Source organism: Rhinatrema bivittatum, chromosome 12, assembly GCF_901001135.1.
Source record: "Rhinatrema bivittatum chromosome 12, aRhiBiv1.1, whole genome shotgun sequence".
NCBI lineage: Eukaryota > Metazoa > Chordata > Amphibia > Gymnophiona > Rhinatrematidae > Rhinatrema > Rhinatrema bivittatum.
Window position 1 is genome coordinate 17,107,958 of NC_042626.1, and position 27,771 is coordinate 17,135,728.

The 27,771-nt window shown below is 47.3% G+C and overlaps 1 protein-coding gene across 1 annotated transcript in view; it reads left to right on the forward strand.

The window, feature by feature from the left end:
• Positions 1-3,885: 3,885 nt before the first annotated feature.
• The window catches only part of CELSR2 (cadherin EGF LAG seven-pass G-type receptor 2), a 139,329-nt gene continuing 115,443 nt past the window's right edge, over positions 3,886-27,771 (forward strand). The window contains exon 1 of the mRNA XM_029574255.1: positions 3,886-8,427. Within this exon, the coding sequence (XP_029430115.1) occupies positions 4,800-8,427 (3,628 nt within the window). The 5' untranslated portion in view covers positions 3,886-4,799. The remainder of the gene's footprint in view (positions 8,428-27,771) is intronic.

Below are 27,771 nucleotides of genomic sequence, written 5' to 3' on the forward strand. Positions count from 1 at the left end.
TGAGTTTAAGATTCGTAAGCAGCTGGCAAAGGGGGAGAAGGTATAGGTTGAATAGTGTAGGAGACAGAGAAGAGCCCTGAGGAACACCTCTTGTAGTGTTGATGAGCGGAGATTCCTTGTTGTTGATCTTTACTTTGTAACCTCTGTTCGTGAGAAAAGAGTCGAACCATTTGAAAGCTGTACCTGTTATCCCGATGTCCGAAAGTCGTTTTAGAAGGGTGGTATGGTTCACCGTGTCGAATGAAATTCAATAAAGTTAAAAAAAAAAAGAAAGTGCATCTAAACTGGGTGCACGTTTTTTTACCGTGCGCACAATTACCTCTCTTGGGCGCTTGATGCAATACGAAAATGGACGTGCTAGGAATAAATTGTGCATCCCTAGCGCATCCTCGCCATTGGGTGCCCCGGAGAGGTGGCTGTGTGCGGGTTAGGAAAATGAACGCTCAGTTTTACGAGCGTCTGTTTTCCTAACCTGACCGCCATGAAGAATTTTTTTTCCTTCCATGTTGCTGCTTTCTATGGTTCCTCTTACTTAGCATCACAACAATATTAAGTCAGAGGAACCACAGAAAAGCAGAATTTTCTGCTTTTTTGTTCAGGTTTTGGGACGTCTCAAGACTTAATGCCAGCTCCAGCACCAGCTCTATCCTGAACAACATTAATTTTTGAGGGTTAAAATGTGTGCATTGGGTGCACGTTTTGTTGGTTTTTTTTAACATCGGGGTAGTAACTAATAGCCTCATCAACATGGCATTTACATATGATGAGCGATATTAGAACACAAGAACATAAGAAATTGCCATACTGGGTCAGACCAAGGGTCCATTAGGCCCAGCATCCTCTTTCCAACAGAGGCCAATCCAGGCCATAAGAACCTGGCAAGTACCCAAAAACTAAGAAGATCCCATGCTACTGATGCAATTAATAGCAGTGGCTATTCCCTAAGTCAATTTGATTAATAGCAGTTGGTTTGGACGTGTGTCTTGGATGCGCTAATCCCCTTATTGCATCGGGTGTTAGCCTAGTGCGTCCAACCACGGGTTAACCTGTGTGCTAGCCTGAGCGCATGATACTGCATCGGCCTGTTTGGTTGTGAGCCCGCTAGGGACAGGGAAATACCTACAGTACCTGAATGTAATTCACTTTGAAGCGCTGAAAAATAGACCATAAATCGAATTTTAGAGGCTTTTAAAAATAGTTTAAAGGAGGCCTCTGTAACATCCTGAGTATGTGAGTGGGAGTTTTGGTGTGCCCCCAGAGGAAGACTGGAAGGTAAAACATCTCCTGTAAAAGGAACTCTTATCATAAAAGAGCACGGCTTACAGCAAGTCAGCCAACTTTTTTATTATCAAACCAAATTCACAACACTGCTGAGAGGGAAGCTTGCAGGACTGCTGCTGTGCTGTTCAAAAGAGGAACCCAGCAGCAAAGGGGGGGGGGAGGGGGGGGGGGGGTTGCCAACTGGCTCCAGATTTTCAGGACAGATTGATCCAGTCCTGGTTTTACTCCATTGCATGCAGGGAATTATAGTTCTAATTTCCCTATTGTAATTCCTTAGAAAAGTAAGGCCCAAATCCCAGCATGCAATGGGGTAAGACCAGAACCGGAAGAACCTGTCCTGAAAATCTGGAGCCAGTTGGCAACCCCATGAGAGGGGGGCGGGGGAGGTAAAGGTGCCCTTCCTGCCCCTCCCTGCCCACCCCTATACAACATGCACCCTGTCCCCACCTCTACAAACCTGGTCCCACTCACCTCTCCCCCAAATATTTTTCTCTGTACATTTAAAATAAAAGTCCATTTCTTTTGTCAGGGAGGACTGTAAATAGGGGGAGGGGAGTAACAGTGCTTAGGAAGGGCTCAGTCTATCATGAAAGGGAGAAGGAGCAAATAGCATAGTGAGGGCAAAGAAATTCCTGGCACTGCATGTTGGCAGTGCTCTGCCAGCCTGATTTACATATATACATAATTACATACACATATATATTTACATTTATATATGTTTTGTGTTTATATGTTTTATGTGGTTTTTTTTTTTTTGTTTGCTTCAAAGGTCTTCACGACCCCTCCCCCAGAAATTAGTAGGCTCTGGAATTTGGCTGAACCCATCAGACACTCGGCTTCAGAAAAAGACTCCCTCGCCAGAGCACCGTCCCTTTCAGACACGTTCTGGGGCCTTCTGCTTCCCAATTCAAATGCAAATGTGAAACCCGCCTTTTGTAAGAGATTCTTCTGTCGCCCCAGCCAGTGCCAAGGTTTCAGGCTGCCTTGTCTGGCAGGCTCCAGCGGCGGCAGTGCCCCTTTAAGACCTCGGCCTTTCTGCTCAGACCCATGGAAGGGTGCAAGGCAGGTTCTTGCTTCCAAAAAAAAACAAAAGCCAAGAGGCTGGAACCTAACTGGGAACCCAGAACAGGGCAGGAGAAACCTCCACGACCAGCAAGGCAACCTGTCCTGGCCTCTAGGATGTGACATGAGAACGCTCGTCGCTTTGATTTGGGCTTTTAACCTGTCTCCGGCATATTTCAAGCCATCCGAGTTTCCAAAGAGAACAAAAAATCATTAGTAGTGTTAATTCTGCCCAGGCAGTTATTGTTGGCTACAAATAGCAGTAAAGTCATAGACATTTGGACTGTGTATAATCGGGTTTTAATTCTAAGGCAGAAGAATGCGGAGGGGCCCACGCAGGCCTGAAAGGTCACGGATAACCCCATTGCCTGGGAATCCTCTTGCTGGCTAAATAAAAACTAAAAGCTTCACAGGGAGTTGCCCAGTTTGCACACGTTCAAGAACAAGCCCCCCTTCCAAGCATTCTTGTACAAAGTTATCCGTCTGTCTGTCACCTCATATCACAGGGAAAGCAACGGGGCACAGGATGTTGTTGTGCCACCACCAAGAGGCCCAGATGGGTGCTGTGCTGGAGCGGCCTCTTGCACGGGCCCTGCTGGGCGGACGCTGCCAGCTCCGTGCCCCTCTCACCCCCCCCCCCCCCCCGTGATCTGTTTGCGGGGCTTCTCTGCGAGATTTGGGTGACCACTTCGTGGCTATAATGGTGAGCCCGGAGCTGGCCCACCAGAGCGCAGGGGAAGGCATCTCTGGCACCCTCCTCCTGCAGGTGGTGGGGTGGGCGGGTTACACCACCTTATCCGTCTTCTGGAGATGCTGTGCTGGGACCCTGGCATGAAAGCAATTGTTCTCTGTCCCGAACAACATTTTTTTGCAAAATGGACTATGAAATTGAGAAAATCAACCTACACAAAAAATGAAACAGGTGAAGTGTCTTGTACATTGTTGCAGACACTGATGGTGAGATGTCTCTTGTCTTTCATTCTCTTGCTGCCAAAACTAAATTATGTAGAGAAGAAACCTGCCAATTTTCACATTCAAGGTTTATTATAAATACCTGTATAGGAATTAGCTTTTTTTTTTTTTTTTTTTGCTTCTACAAGCCTCCAAAACAAACTTGAGGTGGAAGTAACTGAACTTTAAATGTTATTTTTTTGAATTATATTATGGTTTGCCAGTACATGAGATCTACCCTCTAAATTTGGCTAAACTATTCTTTTTCCTCCCAGAATTAGCATTGAATGTTGATTTGACAGTGCCCCGCTTACAAAGCAAGGCTAAATCAGTTTTGGAGGATTTGAATGCATGCAGTCAGCGTTTGACATAAAACAGCGTTTAATGTCTGAAACTTCAAAACTGTAGCATTTGGAACGATCCTCGCGATTGCCGTTTTGACGCCGAACGGGGGAATTTCTTTATCCGTTTGGGTGCTGTGGACTAGAGAGTTGAGCTAAGCATGGGCTGCGCCTCCTGCAGCTCAGCGTGGGCCCCTCCTGCGCTGACGTTGCCGCTTTAAGACGCTCCAGGCTGCGGGCTGGTGCAGGGGCCGAGCGGATCAATGCAAGGAGAGCAGTGCTGGAGCTACACCGGGAGGGCGCAGCAAGCTCCGGAGCAATCCCCAGAGCTACACCGGGAGTAGGGACCCCGGGGCAGGGACACCGGAGCAATCTTCAGAGCTATACCGGGAGCAGAGACAGCGGAGCAATCCCCAGAGCTACACCGGGAGTAGGGACCCCGGGGCAGGGACACCGGAGCAATCTTCAGAGACACAGCGGGAGCAGAGACAGCGCAGCAAGCTCCGGAGCTACACCGGGAGTAGGGACCGTGCAGCAAGCTCCGGAGCTACACCGGGAGCGGAGCACCTGTAGGCGGAATAAAGGCAGCAGGAACGACCGAGCAATTCCCGGAAATACACCGAGACCGGAGCCGATCGGATCAATGTAAAGAGGGAAGCTGCGGATCAGCCCCAACAGACGCAGCGGGAGCGGAGCAGGTGCGGGGAAGAGAGGTTGCCGTGGGTCCCAGGAGCTGCAAGGGGGGGGGGACCCCCAGGTGCTGCAGGAAGTGTGGGGGTCCTGGGTGCAGGGAAGAGGAACTGCGTGGCACTGCGTGGCTCCGCGGTGCCGCAGGAGGTCAGGGCTCCGAGGTGCTGCACAAGGCAAGGGGCGATTTCTAGGAGTACAGTTAGGTTCTTCTGATCCATTGGGAGGTTCTCACAAAGCAGTGAATTCTCCGGGAGGCTCTAAGGCTACATGAAAGGGGGGCTGGGTGCATCATCTGCCTGGCCTCCCACTTCTGTTCTGGGACATCCTCCTCCTCCCTAGTGCGGCCAGGGCTCCAGGAACCTCCCAGCAGTGGGTGCTGCTCTCCTGGCATCATGCACAGGAGGAGGCCCTCGGCCAGGAAGAAAGGCTGCCATTGCTGTCTCTGACCAAGCCGGCCAGGCTCTGTGGGAAGGGATGCTGCGCCCAGGCTTCAGGTGCCACCTAAGCCTCTCTTTCATGCCTGTTGTCCTGCCCTTGTCTTGGGCACTGCTGTTTCTGTTGGTGCCCCCCTTGCACAGCTTTATCCTGTGGCCCAGTGCACCCCCTCTGTCCCCCTCCAGCACCTCTTGGAATGGGATTTGTTTGTTGGGTCCACTTAGAGAGGGGCCTTCTGTGGACTCCACTAGGAGACTACATAGACGCTGGTCCGTGCCCCGCCAGCAAGCCAAGTGCTCTTCCCCACCCTTCCTTCTCCTGCTGACTTGGAGCTGTTGGGAAGGGCAGGCCTTTCCAGCTTCATCCCTGGTGGTTCTTGGTAGCTTTATATCTGCCCAGCTTATGGTGTCAAGGAGCAGGACGCAGTGCAGCCATCACTCTAGGGCACACCAGCCTAGATACCTAGAGATCCTCACCTTGCTGGGCTCCAAAGACAGCAGCCTGACAGAGCAAACATTGTGCCTGGGAGTGGGGGTTCCTCTGGTGCCCCTGCCCCGATTGGTGCCAGCTCCATGGGGAGACTGTGAACCAAGCTGTAAAGTTTTAGGGACACTTGAATTCTCTTACCAGGATGGGAAGTTGTTCACTGCCGAGGAGCTTTGCCTTAACCCACTGGAGGATCTCCGGCACTTAAGACTTCATTGCTACCGATGTCCGGAACATGGCTGGCAAGGGAATCAAGGGGAGGGGCCAACAGGCTACAGCAGTCCTTTTCAGATCCACTGGAGATTGGGTTTAATTTCCCCAGGTATGGTGGCTTTTGAAACGCATCTTAAGAAATTTGTGGGGCTGGGCACAAGGGGTGGGAGCAGGAGAAAAAGAAACATAAATAGCAGCCCCCAGTTTCAACCCCCTACTTATCAGGTGTCCGTCCCAGAGAACAAGCCAGCGGGCACACCTGTCATCCTACTGAAAGCCATTGATCCTGATGAGGGAGAAGCGGGCAGGCTGGACTATTCTATGGATGCCCTATTTGATAGCAGGTCCAACAACTTTTTTGTCATTGACCCTCAGACTGGGGTTGTGACCACAGTGGAGGAACTGGACAGAGAAACCAAAAGCACCCATGTGTTCCGAGTTACTGCTGCAGACCATGGCTCCCCCAGACGCACTGCCATGGCCACCCTTTCCATCACGGTTAGTGACACGAATGACCACGACCCTGTGTTTGAGCAACAGGAATACAAAGAGAGTGTGCGGGAGAACCTAGAGATTGGGTATGAAGTGCTCACAATCAGGGCTACTGATGGTGATGCCAGCCTCAATGCTAACATTATGTACAAGATCCTTAACAATGATACAGTGAATGAGGTGTTTGAAATTGACCCAAGATCAGGGGTCATCAGAACCAAAGGTTTGGTAGACAGAGAAAGCATTGAGTCATACCAGTTACTGGTAGAAGCCAGTGATCAAGGCAGAGATCCTGGACCTCGTAGCACTACTGCCACTGTCCAAATCACTGTGGAAGATGACAATGATAATGGTCCCCAATTTAGTGAAAAACGTTATACAGTCCAGGTGACAGAGGATGTGACACCCAACACTCGCATTTTACAGGTCACTGCCACCGACCGGGACAAAGGAACCAATGCTGTGGTTCACTATAGTATTATGAGTGGTAACACCCGTGGGCAATTCTATATTGATGCACAATCTGGCAATATTGATGTTGTCAGTCAGTTGGATTATGAGATGACCAAGGAATACACCATCAGGATTAGGGCACAAGATGGTGGAAGGCCACCTCTCTCCAATATCAGCGGACTAGTGACTGTCCAAGTCTTAGATGTCAATGACAATGCCCCTATCTTTGTCAGTACCCCTTTCCAATCCACTGTTTTGGAGAACGTGCCCATAGGCTATTCTGTTATACACATTCAAGCTATTGATGCCGATTCTGGTGAGAATGCGCGCCTGGATTACAAATTGGTAGATACAGGTTCCAATTTCCCTTTCACAATCAACAGCAACAATGGATGGATTGTGGTAACTTCAGAACTAGATAGAGAAACAGTGGATTTTTATAGTTTTGGGGTGGAAGCAAGGGATCATGGGAGCCTTCCAATGACCTCCTCAGCCAGTGTCAGTATCACCATCTTGGATGTCAATGACAATAATCCTGAGTTCACACAGAGAGAATATTATATGAGGCTGAATGAAGATGCAGCTGTGGGGACAAGTGTTTTAACCGTCTCTGCCATAGACCGGGATATTAATAGCGTGATTACCTATCAGATTTCCAGTGGCAATACCAGAAATCGTTTCTCCATTACCAGCCAAAGTGGTGGAGGTCTCATCACCTTGGCCTTACCTCTTGATTACAAACTGGAGAGACAGTATGTACTGATGATCACAGCTTCAGATGGGACAAGATCTGACACTGCCCAAGCATTTATTAACGTCACAGATGCCAACACTCACCGTCCAGTATTCCAGAGTTCCCACTACACAGTTAATATCAATGAAGACAGGCCCGTGGGTACTGTTGTGGTGATCATCAGTGCCACAGATGAGGATACCGGTGAGAATGCACGAATCACCTATTTCATGGAGGATAGCATCCCTCAGTTTAAAATTGATGCAGACACTGGTGCTGTCACCACCCAGATGGATTTGGATTATGAGGACCAGGTATCTTACACATTGGCTATCACTGCCAAAGACAATGGCATTCCTCAAAAGTCTGACACAACATACCTGGAGATCCTAGTCAATGATGTGAATGACAATCCCCCTCAGTTCCTCAGAGACAGTTACCAGGGTTCTGTGTATGAAGATGTGCCAGCTTTCACTAGTGTTCTTCAGGTCTCAGCCACTGATCGAGATTCTGGTTTGAATGGACGAGTCTCCTACACTTTTCAGGGAGGAGATGATGGCGATGGAGACTTCCTCATTGAATCAACATCTGGCATTGTCCGGACCCTGAGGAGACTGGACAGAGAGAATGTCCCACTCTATGAGCTGAAGGCATTCGCTGTGGACAAGGGAATACCAGCCTTAAAAATGCCCATTGACATTCAGATCACTGTCCTAGATGTGAATGACAACCCCCCTGTTTTCGAACTGGATGAGTTTGACATTTTTGTAGAAGAAAACAGCCCGATAGGCTTGGTGGTGGCCCGGATCACAGCCATGGACCCAGATGAAGGCACCAATGCACAGATCATGTATCAAATAGTTGAAGGTAACATTCCTGAGGTCTTTCAGCTGGACATCTTTTCTGGTGAGCTGACAGCACTCATGGACCTGGATTATGAAGTGAAGTCAGAATATGTCATTGTAGTCCAAGCCACTTCAGCTCCCTTGGTGAGTAGGGCTACTGTCCACATCCGACTACTGGATAAAAATGACAACATCCCAGTTTTGAAAAACTTCTTGATAATCTTCAATAACTACATCACCAATAAGTCCAGCAGCTTTCCTAATGGGTCCATTGGGAAGATCCCGGCCTATGATCCAGATGTGTCTGATACATTGTCCTTTAGCTTTGAACAAGGAAATGAGCTGAATTTGGTCCTTCTGAATAACACCACTGGGGAGCTGAAGCTGAGTCGGGCTCTGGATAACAACAGGCCTCTGGAGGCGGTCATGAAGGTCTCTGTCTCAGGTAAGGTCTTTGTCTGCTTTTTCAAGATAGTGTTAGAAATGTAGCTTTTAGATTGCCAGTATTCTGTCTTTTTTGGGTTTCTTTTTTAGTTGAGTGAGTGAGTCATGAATTGGTGCTATTTCCGCATTGACCTCTTGTTCCCTGTTGCTCAGCATATTTTGTATTCTTTTTTTTTTTTTTTGGTAACACTATAGTAACCTCACTTCCTCTCACTTCCTGCTCTTCATCTACCTCGGAAAGAACCACCAATGATTAGCAGCTTTCAAAGAGTGTTTATACTGTTACATAGTCTAGTTGATAGCATCAAGTTCAACTCACTTCAAACTAATGTTATGGAGTTGGCCTGATGGCTCAGAGTTGGTGGGTTGGGGGGCAGAAGAAGGCTAAATATGGAGTGGGGGGGGGGGGCGGTTAAAACCCCGAGTATTTGCTAGTGAAGGTTTATGGTGCATAGCTCCGGTAGGGGCTGATTTTGATTGTACTGTAAACCCAAAAGGAGCAGGCGAAAACTGTCGGGTCAAACCTCTGTCTCCACTCCCTCATCACTCCTTCCAAAAAAAGGGGGATGAAGATTTTGTTTACAATCCACGAATTCCAGCTTTGGGACCATTTCTGAATTATGTACATTCAGCTCTTAGTTGTGTGCGATAGCTGTTGCTAGGTAAATGTACTGTTGGCCAAATAACGTTGACTGGAGATGAGATCAACAGCACACTAGTGATGTAACTGTGGAACTAAGTGCCTGGCGACCAGAAAATGAAATGGGGAAGACCAGGGACTGAGCAGGTGGCTGATCAGCTTCTTTGTTTTGGTGTAGACATTGACAGTTGGGATTGGGAAGATTTGACATTGGATATCACAACCATGGGGTGCTGTTGCCTGATGAGTGTGGATGTGGGAAAGTTCTGGGTGGGCTACTAGCTGTGACCAAGATGACTGCTGATTTTTTTTTTTTTTTAATGTGGTGAAGATCATTTGTTACGGCTTGCTGCCCTTGAGGGACCTACTTAAGGTGGGTACATGCTTCCTTGGTAGAGCTGAAGAGTTTGTAAAGTTGTTGGTTTTGTTCTAGTTTTGTTGTTGTGTGTTTGCTTTTTTTGAGTGCTGTGATGACAAATGTTCCAGTGATGGCAAGTGAGATCCATTTTGTATACAGATCCTCGCATTAAATTTTCAAACTACCTAGGTGCAAAAGTTCACAGATACCATCCCTTTGAAAATTGCCCGCAGCTACAAAGTACTCTTGACGTTTTACTCCTGCTATTTTATGTAAGTAAAGTTTCTAGGCGAATAACGTGTGTGGATTTGAAGATACAGTCTACGTGCTTAATTTTCCAATCCTGCACAAATCACTGCTCCCCCTGCCCCTCAGTCCGGCTAAAAATGGAACTCTGCATGTACTTGTAGCCAGGTCAAGCAATGGAGATTGATGTGGGGAAATTGCTTTGACCATTCTTCACAGAATGATGCCTGTAAGGCCTCTCCTCTGAGCATAAGAACAGATATAGGGAATGACCAGAGGATAATGGGTCATTCTGCTTTCAGTTATGTGATGTTGTCCAAAGTAATTTTGCTATCAATACAAGGATTCATAAATCATGCAGATTTTCAGTTTGAATAATGCATACTTGTAGATATGCAGACCATGTGTATACCTGGGCCATAGTACAAACTTTTATTTGAGGAATCGTGCAGTAAATAGCATTTGCACTTGGGGCAAATTTAAGAATGAGTAAGGACATCCCAGAGATACACAAACCTGTTTAAATGAAGCATTTGCAGAAGGACCCTGGAAGTCTATATATATTTTTTTTGCTTGTGAGGGATCTTGAAGTACCTTGGGCTTGACGCTGAGAAACTGACAGTTCAAGTCTGTTCTTCCTTTCTGCTCTCATTTTAGTATCTGTGAATTAGGTTATTGTTTTTAAAAGGTTGCACTTTAGGGGTGGCTGCATGCATTCTTGCTTGCTTTCATTTTGGGAACAGATGCATAATATCAGGGCCTTTTACAAAAATAAGATAATCTAGAAGAATGCTTTTTGGCTTAAAAACCAAAATTCATGTAAAAAACTGAGTAGAGAATGGGGTAAACAGGCATACAGGGCGAGCGATGGAGACCTGTTATGTACCTTCCATTATTGGCCAATTTTTTCTTTTTTTAAGTGCAAATCAAATTATCAAGCCAGTGACATTTCATTAAGATTATTTGTTCCAGCCGATCTGAGATCTGCCCTTTTTTTGTTTTTAAATGTAGATAATGCTTAACACAAATCCTTCTTAGAATAATCGCATCTGAACACAATTTTTGTTATCATCCATCTCTATTAAAAAAAACAACAAACAAACAAAAAAACACTTGTTTTAAAAGAAAAAAATTGATCCACAGCTGTTGGTTTTGTCACTTACCAAATTATGGGCCCGATTTGCTAAGGCTTTCTCCCACGCTGTGTCTATGGAAAAAATGCTTAGTAAATGAGGCCTTATGTGTGTGTGTGGTTTTTTGCTTAAATCCTAAGCTTTCTGCATCTCGTGGGTGTAACAAGGCAAAAAAAAAAAAGAGACAGTCCCTGTTCAGTAGAGCTTACAATCTAAAAGAGACTTTGGGAATTTCATTTGTTAAAAAAGTATACCTAAGGCAAAAGGTCTTGAATTTTCTTTAACATGGCATTTTTCTTCTGCTGCTTCGGGCTTCCGGCTCAGCTGGCATCTGGCACCAGGAGCCCTCATTTTTTACAGCAACGTGGGGATTTCCCTTTGCCTTCTTCTGCCATCCCCTCTCCACACCTCTGACACGTCGGGCAGTGCTGCTGGAATTTGGTAAACGTATGCGCCCGAGTCGGCCAGTAGGTGTCTCTCCTGAGCAGTGGCATGGACGCCCTCTTCTGCGGGTGGGGGGGGGGCGTGGCGTGAATGCTACCTCTGCAGCGTCCCCAGCCCCCAGCTGGCCCCGAGGAGCAGGGACCACCAGCTCCGGAAATGGGGACGGGTCTTCTTCCGCATGGGCTTGTCACAGAGCCGGCCCCAAATCTAAGCCTTCTTGGATCAATGCACGAGGCCGGGTGGATTTCTTGTTTTAAAAACTTTCCACATCTCCCTAGTCTCCCTTGCTGTGCTGCTCCTTCACAAGACCAGGAGTTGTCAGGCGGCGCATTGAGCCACGTCCTGACTGTTGAGAAGCTCTTTACAAGGGGGTGAGCAAGCAGGTGCCACAGGAAGCCTAGGGCTTGAAGGAGACCATCAGTAGAGCATGGCAGGAGGCGGAGGATTTAATGGAAACTGTGGTACGTGGAGCGCTGTGACCTGAATGTCCCCACCCAGAAAACTGTACTGCTAAGCTCCTGCCATAGCCTCTCCCTCCATGCACTGACCTGCTCATAGGAGCCAGGAATAACTTCAGGTGGAGAGGGCAGCTGAGGGTCCTTTCAGGTGCACCTTCCGTACCGCCAGCGTAGCCGCAGCTGCGTTTCCTTCCAGGCCTTTGCGTACCACCTCCATGCCACGCCCAGGCCTGTCCGGTCCCCCGAAGGATGGCAGCTTCAAATCCGGATCTCCTGCAACACAAAGCTCGGTGCCGTGTCCTGGACACAGGAATTGTGTTTATAAATCTTTTATTTTGACTGAGTAAATATCAGGGATGGAAAAATCCCAGGTCCTGGGTCGCCCGAGTTCCTGAAAATTGTCGCCTGCTGCTGGCCTGGGCCTGTTGAGAACCTGCCATGACCCAGGCTGCCCCCTGCCCACTCAAGAGGTGAGAAAAAGTGGCTAACAGAGGCTAAAGGAAGCGGAAGGGGGGAAAGATGCTGTGAGGGAGGGAAAAGCACCAAAAAAAAAAAATTAAAAATAATTAAAAGGTTACAAGAAATTGTTTCCCTTGGCTCTGAAAAAGGCTGGCTGGCACCTAAGTTTTGGAAATATGTTTCCACCCCAGAGTAATATCGTAGGTGATGTGCCTATTGTTCCTGTCCACTCTGCTCTTGACCCCCTGGACATTGGCCCGGGCAGAAACCAGTGTGTCCGAAAGCTGCTGTGAGATCGGCTGTCCCAACACCAGCCCAAACGTCCAACACTGCAGGCAATGGGAAACGCGGCTTCCTTTTCATCCGTCGCTCCGACAGCAGCGAGCTCGGTGTGTGGGTCCGCCCCTCCCCCCTCAGATGGTACGATGGCTTTCATAATGCACACCAATAGAGGGGGGCGCTGAAGGCGTGGGCGAGCGCCGCTGTGAAGTGGGCACCGCTCGTTCCGAGACATTTTGAAAGTAAATTATGCTGAAAGGAACCCAACAGTGTTCAGTGTCAATTTATTACAGATAAGCCAATGAGCGACTACCAAATGGGAACCAAACAGGTCAATAGTGAGCGGGGCTTCATTTGATCTGGCAATTTAGAAGTGACAGGCTCCGTGAATCTGTGTCCATGGCCTCCAGCCGTCTCTAGGGGGCGAGAGGCCCTATGCCCGTACCCCCGAGCCCTGCAGCTGTAGAGGTGGCAGGCTCTGTATCCCTGCCCCCGTCCCCTGACCCAGCCTGGAACTGGAAGATTCCGCCCCTGCACTTCATGCCTCTCGCTGTTTCCTTTCACGACTGCATTGATCATCCGATTTTAGTCATCACAATCTGATCTTGCCTCTGAGGCGCGGGGATAGCATCCTACTCGCTGCTGTGAGATTCCATCTGTAAAGTGTATTTGCCTGCTTGCATCCAGAGAACAGATTTTTGGTACAGCTGGCCCTGGACTATAGAATAATCTACCCGGGGGAAAATGATCTTCTCTGATTCGGAAAACTTCTTAAGTCTCATCTTTTTACTCTTGCATTTCCTGTTTGCCACTCAATCTGGAGGCTCTGGCTTGTGTAACTGTGGATCTTTCACACAGCGAGTTGTCGGCTATGTAGCCTCCATGCTGAGTGTATTTGCTTGTTCTCTTAGATCTAGGCTATGCTGGTTAATTATGGTTTTATAAATAATTTGTTTGTTTGCTGCATTGTCTCGTTTTTTTTGTGTTATGATTATGTATCTGTGTTATCTGCTGAGATTTGTAGATCAGCAGACTACAAGCTGAGCAAATAAACAAACTCTTAACAGGCCAGTAGTATTGAGTAGAGCTGTTTAGGAGGATCTCAGTGTACCCGAAACAGGCCGGTGCTGTCCTGTGTGTTTTCCATTGGGCCCCCTTCAGTCTCTGTAGGTCAGTTGTGTTTACAAACCTTCGGTTGTTTACCTCCAGTACAAAGGAGCCCAACTTGGACAAACAAACCCATGGATACCGTATTTATAGCAACAAACTGTGTCTCCCTCGCTCAATCTCACGTGCACTGGAGACCCCATGGGAAGGGAAGGGAAGGGAAGATTCTCCTTGGACAGAAACGTGGAACTGAAGCTCTCGTGAAGATCTGCTTATTTGTTCCACCTTTTATTTCATGTTCAAAGCACCCACTGCTGCTGGTGACTGGCAGGGCCCCCCCCCCCCCCCCTGTGCTTCTAAACTGGAGAGACCAACACTTTCCTTCCCAAGACAGATCAATCTGGAGAAGGTTTGTGCAAGCTGGGACCCATCCTAGGAGCAGCTGTCCTCCAGTCCTGCCAATTAAAATCTCAGCGTGCGGCCTGCTCCCAGCACCTGCTGGGAGTCGTCCCGGCGCGGGGAGTGGTGGTGGGGGCAGTAGGGTAGACAGAGCTGTCTGCTGGTGGGGATGGAAGAGGTGATTATGGGACTGGCAGCTGGGTATCCCCTGGACAATTGCATATGTGCTCTCTGTCGTTAATTGCAGTTTGCGAGGAAGGTGTCACTAGCTTCTTATTTAGAGGGATCTTAAAGCTACAGTCGCTGAGCTGAAGAGCTAACAGTGAAGACCGCATTGCGTGTGGGATTTGCCTGCTGAAGTTTGAAGCACACTGGGCCAGGCCATCATAAAGGTGATAGTTTATGTGCCTGTGGTTCGTTTTTCAGGGAGCCGGTGAGAAGAGAGGGGTCCGGCATTCTCTCCTGCTGTGGGTCGAGTCCAGATGGGTTTGGTACCAAATAGGAATTTTGGGTTCCCTTCTTCCCAGGGTCTGTAATCAGACACCATTAAAGTCTAGGGAGTCCAAGGATTGGGTGTGGTCTTTAAAGAAGCCCACAGCATATGTAAAGGTTAAGGGTCACTTCAGCCGCCCCACCCAGCCCCGTATGTACCATGCGCTTATATCAGTCTAAGGTATTTCACAGGCAGGAAGCAGGCAAAGGTCCTCTCCCCTGCTAAAGACTGACACACGGCTCTGGTTTTCCAGGGGCCCTCCGTGAAGCCACAAGGTAGACGTGCACGCAAACTCCTTCCTTCAGGGCCAGGGCGTCACGGGCCCAAGTCATTTTTTTCCTTCTTGCAGTTGCTGCTGCTGAGTTCCCTGCTGAGTTCACACTGCTCCACATCACTGTGATGTGGCGGGGCATTAAGGGAGAGTGTGGGTGTATGGGGGGGGGGGGGGGGCCTGCACGTCTGCAGCCCGTGCTGTGTGTGTGGAAGGCAGGGGGCGGAGCTTGCACTACGCCTCCTCATGTTGGTTCTGTTCTGTGAATAAGTCCGAACTCCAGTTCCATCAGCTTTGCCGTCCTTCATAAACCTAATCTAGGGCAATAGGTAGAAAAAAAAGAAACCCTCTTGCATTCCCTTGTTTCAAACTGCAGCCAAAATCCTTCCTTGGCAACTGCCAGGGCAAGCACAATAAGCCTCCTCCATGCCAGAGTGCAGGGTTCTAACGTGTTGCTGGCGTGTTATTAATGTGCCAGTTGCACAAGCGGCCCAGTCTGTAATTGCTCGGGCGCACGTGCTGGGAGGAACCTGGGGGGGGTGGGGAGGGGAGGAAATGTGAGGATTTTGTCTAGCAGCAAAAGAAAAGAAAAAAAACAAAACCCCAAAAGCTGAGAAATGAAAAGATGGGTTTTGGGGGGGGGGGGGGGGGGTGGCCGCAGGAGACGGAGGTGACAGGAGAGCGAGGATGCAGCTCGCTGGAGGAGAGCCAGCGGAAATTGTCAGGATTAGCCGCGAGTTCCTGGCCCTGGGCCTGCGACGGGAGGAAGAAAGCAGCCGGCCACGGTGTGCAGGGCGTTTAAAGCCGAAGCTGGGAGCCGAGCCAGCCCTTTTGTCAGCGCAGGACCCGGGGAAGAATGGAACAAGAGGCAGAATAATAATAACACCATAGGGGAAGGGAGACTGGAGAAAGCAGCAGAGCTCAGCCGCCAAGGAACTGATGTCAAAAGGAAGCTGCTAGTGAAAGGATGATGCGTGTAGGGTAAAGCCACTCTGAATGCAAGATAAACTGAGAGGGTGGAAGTGGGGAGAAGCCCCATCCCAGGGAGGCAAGATCAAAGGACACCTATCTTACCTGCCCGCTGTGCTAACACCATGCATGGCTTTGTGGCTTCAGTTATTTTTTGTCCTTCTCTGGAGGTGTGGAGTTAGTTTGTAGTGCATTGATTTCTGTTTAATTTGATTTTTTTTTTTTTTTTTTAAACATTGCTTCATTTTCTATTATTTATGTATCGCTTGCTTTATTTTTTTTATATTTATTGGAAGCTGCCCTGGGCGGGACACCATATCCAAGCTGAAACTATTACTCTGGTCTTTGGACTGCAAGGCCATCCATCTTGGAGGTTGCTGCCCGCCCCAGCCAGCAGTTCTCTTTTGCCCCCTTTGGGCTACCAGAGCAGTTGGAACCTAATTCTGTTGAACCGCGGCAGTCGTGGACCCCCAAATCTGGCCCCGGGAGGTCGTCATTGTGCACCGACTGGGATTTCATTCCTTCTTTCCCTCCCCCTCCCCCAAGTGACTCTGAGCGCCACCTCTGCATTCTGTTCTGTTCTGCATCCTCGGCCCTGGCCGACCCGAGGAGCAGAAGACCTGACCCCCACTGGGCTCCTCCATGTGGCAGTGAGCGGCAGAGCCGCTGGGCCATGTGCGTTTCTGAAGTACCAAATTCCAAACCATTATCAAGAACCCTGTTTGTTAAAAAAAATGCTCAATAAACCCAGACTGTGGCCTAGTGCAAAGAGTGTTTAAAGTATATGTATATATATATATATATTTATTTATTTAAATAATTAGCAGCTTTTCAGAAAGCAAACTAAGCTGTGCAGCTAAACAATCCTCTGCCAAGCTGAAAGGTAATGGGAGCTCTGCTCTTCCTGATAATCTGATAGGGGGTGGCTGCCAGAGGATTCCAAGGTCAGTAACAAAAGCTCCATCCAGTTCCAGTAAAAGGCCTCACATCTGCAAAAGAGATGGAGATTCTGGATTCTCGTGTTAACCGCAGCTATTGGATGAGGAGCAAGCATGCTGGAAGATGAGGAAGGCTATCTGTTACTGCTCATTGTGTGCCACAGGAGAGTAAGATAACCAAACAGAACGTAGCCTAGTGTTAGCATTTATTCTATCTGCCACATTTTCACTTTGCACCCTGCACATATTTGCTAGCAATGGCCAAACTAGCTGGCTGAACTGACGAATTCTAGCCCAGGCACTGCAGTGATAATCCTCAGCCAGGGGCCACAAACTGTAGCTTCCTTGGGCACCTGGCTAATGTGGCCCCCTAAGCACAGACTGTGGAAGTCGCCACTGAGCGATGGTTCACTTCCTCTGCTGCATCCTCATCTCCTGCTGACTTACAGAGCGGAAGACCTGGGCCACGAGTTGCACCCTCCACATGACAGTTCCCAGTTCTACCGCTGTGCCACCAGCTCGGCCATGACAGCACTGACTACTGCCACCTGATGAAGGGGCTTGATGATCTCAAAATCTTCTCTAGTCTGGTCCAATGCAAAGTATCACAGCATGCACGATGCCCAGGACCAATATGGCTCCTAGAACAATGCACTGTTGTATGATATGCTGATAGTGTGGATTGCTTGTGTCTGGTAGCCTGCACCGTGACATTAGGTGAAAATTTCAGGAGCGCATCTAGTTTTCTAAAGGTTGATTTTGACTATGATTTTTTTTTTTTGTAATCTGTTTTTATTGCAGGAGCTACAAAGGTGCAAAGTTTTTCTTTACCATGCAGAACTGAGTTTAGAATTGATGTAGACCCTGTACCATTGTGGTAGCTTTTCTCGACTACCTCCGCCCTTTCTATATCCTTTCAGAGGTGAAGCCTCAAGAAACTGACTCAATCTTATAGGCGAGGCTTCACCAACGACCCGCACAGAGGCATTATCACCTGCACTCTCTACTGCTTATGACTTTCCCTGTGCACCTGAATCTCTCTCTTGGTCTGGCCACAGCATTACCCCACTATTGCACTACCTCAAGGTCATCAAATCCTATCACCATGAGGTCTCTCTCCTGGTGAGAGCACATCATTATCTCGCCCCTTGAGTAGCAGAACTCCAAATGCACGTTTCTGCAATTTTTTTTTTTTGCATTGACTCTTAACTGCCACACAATCAATCCTTGAGCCTTCTTAGATCAAGTCTCATTTCTGTCTACTCCCTGAAAGGTTTTCGCTGCAGATCTTAGCGTTGCACGCAAAAAGACAAACTTTGTTATGCCGTGCTGGGATTTTCTATTTTCCTGATTGGACGAGAATGATCCTGTCATGAACTGCATGGCCTTTAGAAGCAGTGCCTATGGAGGAATGAAGGAAAACAGCAGAGGTTGTGCATGAAGCACGGACGAGAGCCTGAAGGGAAGCATTAGGAAGACAGGCCATACAAGAATTGTAAGATTGTGAGCCCTCTGGGGATACAGTACCTGCATGTAACTCACCTTGAGCTATCAATGAAAAGGCAAGAGCCAAATCTGACTAATTAAATACAGAACTGGTTATGAATTCATGCAGCAAAACATGATTAGGAAAGCAACAGATTAAAACACTTCTAAATCCCCTTCTAGCTTGATCCCTTTTCCCTTTCTCTCCCCCTCCTAACCCCCCCCCCCCCAAAAAAAAAGTGCTCTTAATAGACAATCAATCATCTTACTGGCCATGTTTAGTTATAAAACAAATCATTCAGTTACAAATGTATTAAGGTTTTAGTCATTCCCCTAAAAAGCAAAGAATTTATCCCAAACTTTATGAAAAGAAGTCATATTGCCCTTTCATTTGCGATATTAATTCCTGAAATGATACCTGAGTATCTGAGTCCGGCCATGTTTGTCTCTGTGAATGTTCGGATCTTTGCAGAATGAGAGATGCCAAACCTTCATCCATCCCCTTCTCCCCACAAATAGCTCTCATTAATTATGCTTCTAAATCACTCCAGCGTTTATTGATCCTGCCCTGTTCGGGAGGTGGCTGCTGAATTTCGCCTTCGCTATCAGGATGACCTGTGCAGGGAGGAGGTAGCAGTAGCCCTGGGGTGAGGGTAGCATGGATGCTGAGGCAGGGATAAGGCTGGGTGGTGGGGAGGGGTGATGCTGTGGTAGGGAGGGGGTAGCCCTGGTAGTGGTGGTGGTGGTGGGAAGGAGGTGGTACTGGCAGTGTTTGGGAGGGAGGTGGTGGGAAGAGGGTAGCACTGGTGGTTAGCAGGAGCACTCTTTGATGAAAGTATCTGAGATTAAGGATGGGGAAGGGTCTTCTAGTCAAACCAAAGTTAATTTAGTAGTAGTTTTGTGCAGATGCTCTTTGGACTTGTACTTCCTGTTGGCATCTCTTGCTGTGTCACTGTATTACCTACTTTATCCAATTGATAATAATAATAGCTTATTGCACGTGTTACCTGTAGCCTGTTTCTCCCAGTGTAGCTCCTTGCTTGCTAGTTCTGTGTTATCCCAGATTCCTGACTTAGCTTTCCAAAAGCAATAAGAAAATGCTAGCTCTAGATTTTAGTTTCTTCCAGCTTTTGATGTTTCAGGTTATAATATATTTTTTTAGATTTTTTTTTTTAATTAAAATCATCTTCATATGTTCATTTCTCAGCTTTTCCCCCTTCCTGCCCTCTCTTGAATGCAAATCTTTCTTATGCATATTCATTGTGGATATCCTGAAAACCAGATTAGTTTATGGACCAGAGTTGGACACCGCTGAACTGGTACAAACTTTTGTTTTCCTTAATCCAGGAAGTCACAGACTCGATATTTGAGAACCACAACCCAGTCTGGTATTCAGGATTTCCACAACGGATATGCATGAGATCTGTTTGCATGTAATGGAGGCAGGGCATGCAAATATACCTCATGCATATTCGTTGTAGAAATCCTGAAAAACCCCACTAGGTTGCGGCCCTTGAGATTCAGGTTTGGGGATTCTTTATCTTTTTTATCTTTTATTTAAATTTATTAAGTGCCTAAAAAAAAACGTAGGTGATGTACAGCATAAAACATACATAAAATGATAAATATACATTATATACATATATCAGTAAATATACTTGAACATGAACAAGCATTATTTGTCCAACATAATCTTGGATTCTGCGGCCATAGACGATCAGGAATTTAGGCTGTAAAGACCATAAAAAAAAAGCCATTGGCCCATTCACAAGCAACATCTTTGTGTCTGAACTCTAAACATGTCGTAAGCTGCCTTGAACATTGTTTGGAACGGCAGGTTAAAAATCTCGAAATGATTACAATTACTATCACTCAACATGCCAGGCCGAGGGAAGCAAAACAGCCACTCTTCCAGCCAGGGGGGTGTATATGGCCCAGAGCGCTTTTCTGTCACTTTCTTTTGGTTGCAAATTCTTTGTCTCTGGCCAGCCTGGGCTGAGAAGGTTTGGCCTCTGCAGGGATGTAAAAATGTTGACTGGTTAAAAGAAATCATTAGCTCGTGCATTGGGAAGGCTGGAAAAGGCGATGTGAGAGCTGTTCTGTCTGTCCCGGCTGTCAGTCGGCAGAGATGAAAGAGATGAATTCAAGCAGGGTGGGGGGAAGGGTAGGATCTCTCTCTCTCTCTCTCTCTCCCTCCGCTTTTCAAGCCTTCCCCTTTGTTATGGGCCAAATGCACCTTTCTTCCCATCCCTTTGTGCTGGAAGCCCCTCATCCCCCTCCCCCATCCCCCCGCCTTTTTGCAGGATGAGAATATTCCATCCCCCCCTCCCCCTCTTCTGACACCCCCTGTCGCTGGAGAGGAGTCAGGGAAAGGGACAGAGTGTCCTCCTCGGACCTCTTTTCACTAACAAGTTATTGGATAATGTGCTACTAGCTAAATGCTTTCAACCCTCCCCAGCCTGCTCTGCCCTGGCCTCTAATCTACAGCGATTAGGTGGGGGTCCTGTGGTAATCTCTCTTGATTTTAGCTGTCAGGTTTTTAAAGTGCTGTTTGAAACCCAGCAGTCAGCGCCGTTTGGAAAATGTTCCCTTGCTGGAGCGTATCGCAGTAACAGTACCCAGCAATTAACTGGTGCATGCAGACCTCCTCAGCCCTAGCTCGCTGTACGTTCACCTGCTCGGGGGGGAGTTTAATGCTCCAAAGCTAGTCACAAATATTTTAGGTTGGTCGAATGAAATGATTTCACCTGCCAGCTTTCTGAGCTTTTAGAAACAAGCACTGAGGTGCACTCGCAGGGGCATGTGTGTGTCTCTCAGTACTAGAAGAGCAGCTACAGAGCAGGACTAAGGTGCATTGGCAGAGCTGTGTGTGTGTGTGGAGGGGGGAGGGGGTCTCAGTATGGGAATAGCAGGCAGTGCTGTGGGTCAGAACTGAGGTACATAAGCAGAGCTGTGCATGTGTGTCTCTCAGTACTAGAAGAGCAGCTACAGAGCAGGACCAAGGTGCATTGGCAGAACTGTGTGTGTGTGTGTGGAGGGGGGAGGGGGTCTCAGTATGGGAATAGCAGGCAGTGCTGTGGGTCAGAACTGAGGTACATAAGCAGAGCTGTGCATGTGTGCGTTTTGTGCGGGGGGGGGGGGGGGGGAGGTCTCTGTACTAGAAGAGCAGTTACAGAGCAGGACCAAGGTGCATTGGCAGAGCTGTGTGTGTGTGTGTGGAGGGGGGAGGGGGTCTCAGTATGGGAATAGCAGGCAGTGCTGTGGGTCAGAACTGAGGTACATAAGCAGAGCTGTGCATGTGTGCGTTTGTGCGGGGGGGGGGGGGGGGAGGTCTCTGTACTAGAAGAGCAGTTACAGAGCAGGACCAAGGTGCATTGGCAGAGCTGTGTGTGTGTGTGTGGAGGGGGGAGGGGGTCTCAGTATGGGAATAGCAGGCGGTGCTGTGGGTCAGAACTGAGGTACATAAGCAGAGCTGTGCATGTGTGCGGGGGGAGGTCTCGGTACTAGAATAGCAGCTACAGAGCAGGACTAAGGTGCATTGGCAGAGCTGTGTGTTGAGGGTGGGTTAGTTAGAGGTCTCTGTGCTAGAGCACTGGTATCCATCAGTGGATTCTGCTCCTGCTGCAGCAGAGATTACAGTGCAACCAAAAAAATTAAACTGAAACAAAATGCTAATGGGGGTGGAAGGCTTGGCAGCACGTCTGAGCCTGCACAGCGTGGCATGCGGGGGTATCCGCCACCGAGGAAAAACAGCAGATGCGGGACAGGGACGGCGTGTGCAAACCATGGTGTCGTCTTTTTTAATTTACCCCAAACCGGTTCTTGCACGTGCAGCGTTTGAGACCACGCATACTACAAACAGAGAAACGTTGAATATGACAGAAGATAATGACCCAACCACAGGGCCAATCTTGTCTGCTCAGTCTCCCTTCCTACCACAGTACCACAGCCCCTACCCAATCCTGGGATTTACCTCTTTGCTTCTCAGCCACAAAGGCCCCTGTGTGCTTGTCCCAGGATTTCTTGAATTCTGGTTCTGTTGTGCCCCCACTGCCTACCTCGGCAGGGAGTTCCATGCGTCCACCAGTGATCCTGCAGCCTCAGATCATGACCCCTTGCTCTAAAATGTCTTTTCCGCTGCATCCTGCCTGGCAGTTCTGTCTTATTTATACCGGTGGTGGTATTTCAATGTTTCTTAACATATTCCCTACTCTCCCTCTTCACCTCAAATTATTTACCCGCTTAGGTCCGTCAGTCCCATCCTCATCTTGTGATATTTTAATGTTGAGCATTTCAGTGGCTTCTAGATTGTCTGTCTGAAGTTGTGGCTTCCAGAACTGGACACAGTACTCCCACTCAGGAGTTCCAGTTTCACCCTGTTCTCTGCTGGAAGTGTCCCATGCTGCTTTTGTAATGAGAATTTAGAGCACCGAAGCTAACCATGCAGGAAATAAATGGCAGGAAAAGGTGACTCAATCGCCCTACATCTTATTGAGATAAGTGTCTGAGATTTTCCAAATTACAAAATGGAAAAGCTCCATTTAAATCCAGATATAGATATGTCTCCTTCATTCCTGTAATGTTTAGCATTTTGGCCTATTTACAGTTTGAGGATTTTCACAGCAGCACTTCAGTGGTCATCTTGGTTTTATAAACAGTGGTCAAGTTGGCCAGTGGGGTACAACTTAAAGCACTCATAGGATAGGATAGGATTTTAGGGTAGGGTTGTGGATGTCTTCAAATCATCCAGTACAGGCTGAACCTGTTCTGATTTTGTCCCTTTGCATGCAGGGAGTAGATAAACAAGACAAAAGGTGCAAGCTGGTCCAACCTGTTCCAGTTGACCCGGAGTTGTCTGCTCACCATCCTACAAAAATTGGATTGGCCAGTTTGGGTGGTTGCCATTGCTGGAGAAGAAAGAGAATCCATTCCCTCCCAACTCAGATCAAATGTTATCCGGGTTCCACTTATGCCCCTAATTAATCCGTGGCTTACGTTAGTACTGCTTACAGACCCCTCGCCACCCAAGAAGTCAACCTAGGTCCCCTCATCCACTTCCCTTCATGAGACCCAAGAGAAACATCTCAGACAGTGAATAGGCTTGTAATACACACATCTGACAGGAGAAGATGAACTTTGTCCACGTGGGATTTATAGGAAGATCAGAAGGCTGGGTCAGACTATTGTCCATTGAGCCCAGTATCCTGTCTCCAACAGTGGCCAGTCCAGGTCTCAAGTTCCCAGCAGATCCCAAAACATAGTTCTGTTTCTTGTTACTCATTCCTGTAGTCTGCCCAGCTAATGATGCCTTAAGGAGTTTTCCTCCAGCAACTTGTGAAACCTTGCTCTGCCAGTCATCTTGGCCACATCCTCTGGTAACCGATTCCACAGCTTGATTGTGCATTAAGGGAAAAAGGAACTTTCTTTGATTTGTTTTAAATCTGATGAGTTTCATGGAGTGTCCTGTTATTTTAGTATTGTTGGAAAGGGTCTAATAACTGTCATTGTATTTACCTGTTCCATCCCACTCATGATTTTATAAACCTCTGTTATGTCTCTTCTCCAAGCTGAACAGTCCTCACCTCTTTAACATTTCTTCATTGGGAAGCAGTTCCATTCCTTTTATCATTTTTGTTGCCCTTCTCTGCACCTCTTCTAGTTTCACTATGTCTGTAGATCTGGTTGCCCTCTATATGCAAGGTGTAGTCGCATCAAGGCTCAATACAGAGGCAATATGATATATTCCATTTTATTTGTCATTCTTTTTTGGATCATTCCTAGCATTCTGTTTAGGGATGTGCATTCGGATGATCTGTTTTGGCAGGTACACTCAAACCTCGCCGACTTTCTAGTACAACGCGGGAAAAAGGAGCATATGCATGTATCTCATTATTATCTTTTCCGTGTGTACTAGAAAGTTGGTGAGGTATCTGTGTACCCACCAAAATGGATCTGTCAAATGCACATCCCTAATTCTGTTTGCTTTTTTTCACCACCACCGCACACTGAGCTGAGGATTTCAATGAATTGTTCACAAGGACTCCAAGATCCTTTTCCTGGCTGGTGACTCCTCATACAGAACCCAGCATTGTCTACCTGAATTTGAGGATTATTTTTTCCTGTGTGCATCAATTTGCACTTTTCCTCATTTAATTTTCACCTGAAATTCAGATGTCCAGTCTCCCAACCTCACAAGGTCCTTCTGCAGTTTCTAATAATCTGCTGCTCTTTTTGAATAATTTTGCATGGTCTGCAGATTTGATCACTTCACTCATTTCCTTTTTTTAGATCATTTATGGATAATATGTTCAACAGCGCAGGTTCCAGTACAGATCCCTAAGGTACTGCACTAGTTCCATAGTTCCTGTCTAAGCTGTTGAGGATATATCCCAGCTGTTAGCCACAGAAGCTTGATCACGTGTAGGATATCATTCCTTATCCAAGTCAGTTTTGTTGCCTTCCTCTGTGGTTCCTGCTATCTTAAGTAGTTCTTTCATTCCCATATTTAATCTAACACCCAGGCCCTCCCACCCTCCAAGTCTTACCACCCAGCTTTGTAATAATCTAAACAGCTATAAAAAGCCAGTGAGGCTGTAGCCCAAACTCCTGGCTGCTTAGGTACCTGTAACCTTGCCAGATAGTATCCACCCACCACCACGTTTCTGATCTGGGGAACAGCACCTACACATTTCCTCACCTACCCCAAACCAGAGGAGGCTCTAGGGTTTCACCATGGGGTGGTGGTAGGATGTAGTTTTGCAGTTTTGGAACATTTGCATAATCAGTATATGAAAAATACCTACCAGTCAGACAGGTGAAGAGATGACCATTTGCTCCGGCTTTCAACACACAGGCTTGCGAGCTGGACGGCACGTGATGCCCATTGCGTGTTCTGGTATTGTTGCCTACTTACTATGACTACATGTCCCAGATCCCCTCTCTTTCTCTCAAAACAATACAAAACATAGATTCTTATGGCCGATGAGGAAGGACTGAAGGGCCCATCCAGTCCACCCAGTTTACTTTCTGATACAACACCATAGTCCCCAGTTGATCTCTGGTTTTCCTTCAGTTCTTCACAACTAGGGGTCCTCTGTGCTTGTCTCAGGCTGACTTGGACTTCATCACTTCTTCTGTCTCCATCAGCTCCCCTGGGAAGCTCTTCCACGCATTCATCACCCTTTTCTGTGAAAAAATATTTCCTGATGTTCTCCTAATTCTACCCACGAGCTTCTTTCTTCTGAAAACGGTTTGCTGCTTGTGCATAATATCTTTCAGATATTTAAATGTCTCTGTCCTCTGGCCCTTGGTGCAGACCCTGCATCATTTTGGTAGCCTGTCCTACTGCCTTTCTGGAAATGCTTTCACTGTACAAAACACTCTACCAGTTATTTTCCAGAGATGCCTTTCACACTTTTGATGGAGCAATGCTTGACTAATTTCTATGCTACGTGGCCCAGGAATTTTTTCCTGCTAACAGGGAAACCCAATTTAGCTTTCAAGGAATGTCGCCTCTGCGTCCATGATCCCTCCCCCCATCTCTGCCTTCCTTGGATCCACCATTTCCTTCACCGACCCAGGCTAAGCATCATGCCCGGACAAAGCCGCTGAGCTCGCCCCAGCCTTCCAGAGGGAAGTGTTTACTGAGCCTGTGTCTGGCAGCTCTGAAGTGCTTTGACGCTGCCTCTGGTCAGGGCTGAGGTGTTCTGGGCAAACAAGGCCAGGACCTGCAGTAACCCGGACTTGATGGGGGGTGGGGAGGGAGGGATGAACAGCAGGAGCGTGATGTCTCTCATGCTTGGCTGTTTTGTGAGCCACTGTTGGTACTGCCGTTCATCAAAGGGTTATCCGTCGCATGACCCACTGATCTCTGCCATATCTTGAAACATCCACGCTTTCGATGAAATATAGCAATAATAAAGATTTTTACCTTCAGAGCGGTTCAATTTAGAGAGAAAACCATGGAAATAAGAATGTGTAAGTGGCTTTTGATAGTGTCATACTCTCTGGCAAATCCATACTAGTGGGATTCAGATCTGTATTTTCAGGTTTCACTGATTGTTCTAAGTTACACAGAGGGGTCTATAGTGAGGAAAGCTGGGGAATGGAAAAGTTACTCAGATAACTCAGTCTAAGCTGGTATTCGGTGCATCACACTCGGATAAAGTTACTCAGATAACTCAGTCTAAGCTGGTATTCAGTGCATCATACTCGGATAAAGTTACTCAGATAACTCGGTCTAAGCTGGTATTCAGTGCATTATACTCGGATAAAGTTACTCAGATAACTCAGTCTAAGCTGGTATTCAGTGCATCATACTCGGATAAAGTTACTCAGATAACTCAGTCTAAGCTGGTATTCAGTGCATCATACTCTGATAAAGTTACTCAGATAACTCGGTCTAAGCTGGTATTCAGTGCATCATACTCGGATAAAGTTACTCAGGTAACTCAATCTAAGCTGGTATTCAGTGCATCATACTCGGATAAAGTTACTCAGGTAACTCAGTCTAAGCTGGTATTCAGTGCATCATACTCGGATAAAGTTACTCAGGTAACTCAATCTAAGCTGGTATTCAGTGCATCATACTCGGATAAAGTTACTCAGATAACTCAGTCTAAGCTGGTATTCAGTGCATCATACTCGGATAAAGTTACTCAGGTAACTCAGTCTAAGTTGGTATTCAGTGCATCATACTCGGATAAAGTTACTCAGGTAACTCAGTCTAAGCTGGTATTCAGTGCATCATACTCGGATAAAGTTACTCAGGTAACTCAGTCTAAGCTGGTATTCAGTGCATCATACTCGGATAAAGTTACTCAGGTAACTCAGTCTAAGCTGGTATTCAGTGCATCATACTCGGATAAAGTTACTCAGGTAACTCAGTCTAAGCTGGTATTCAATGCATTATACTCGGATAAAGTTACCCAGATGAATTTAGGACAAAGTGAAACCGTCCCCTGGGAATGGAGCCGAGTAAGTTTTGTGCAGATGATGAGCTGCCCAGACAAAATTTAGTTGGTGGGGGGAGGGGAGGAAAAATATGCTAATCTCTGGTTTTATCCGGGTAACTGCAGAAGTTACCTGAACAAACCCTTTGAATATTGACCTCCTAGCGAGTAGGACAGGACAGGGACCAGGGAACAGTGGGGAACACAGCTCCAGATGTACTAAGCTTTCTTCTCATTTACCCCAAAATGGGACAAACTCTTCAGTATCTCTTGCCCCTAGTAACAGAGTAGAAAACGGTAAATAAGGAGCCCAGTCTGCCCAGTAGGGAGAGAGAGTGGGAGCATAGAGACTGGCTTAGCCATGGTAGGTGACAGCAGCAAACACAGGGGAGAGAAATGCAGATGATGGGGTTTGTTTATGGTCCTGTGTGACAGATTGTCCAGTCCTGCACTGTTACAATGTAGCGCAGTCTTAACTAGTTCCAGTAAGGGATTAATCGAAAATGTTCGGAAGAGCTGCTTTGTCAGAGGTTAAAGCTAAGATACCGGCTCGATTCAAAACAGCAACTGGCCTGTTTCATGGCTTTACAAGCTCCTCTTTTGATCTTCTTCCTAGTGCTCGTTTCCTTGTTGAGTGTCCCCCAAATATTTTCTTTTGTGTTTATAAACGCTACTTTGCAATGAAAGGCATGCCCCTTTAATTACGATCACACCT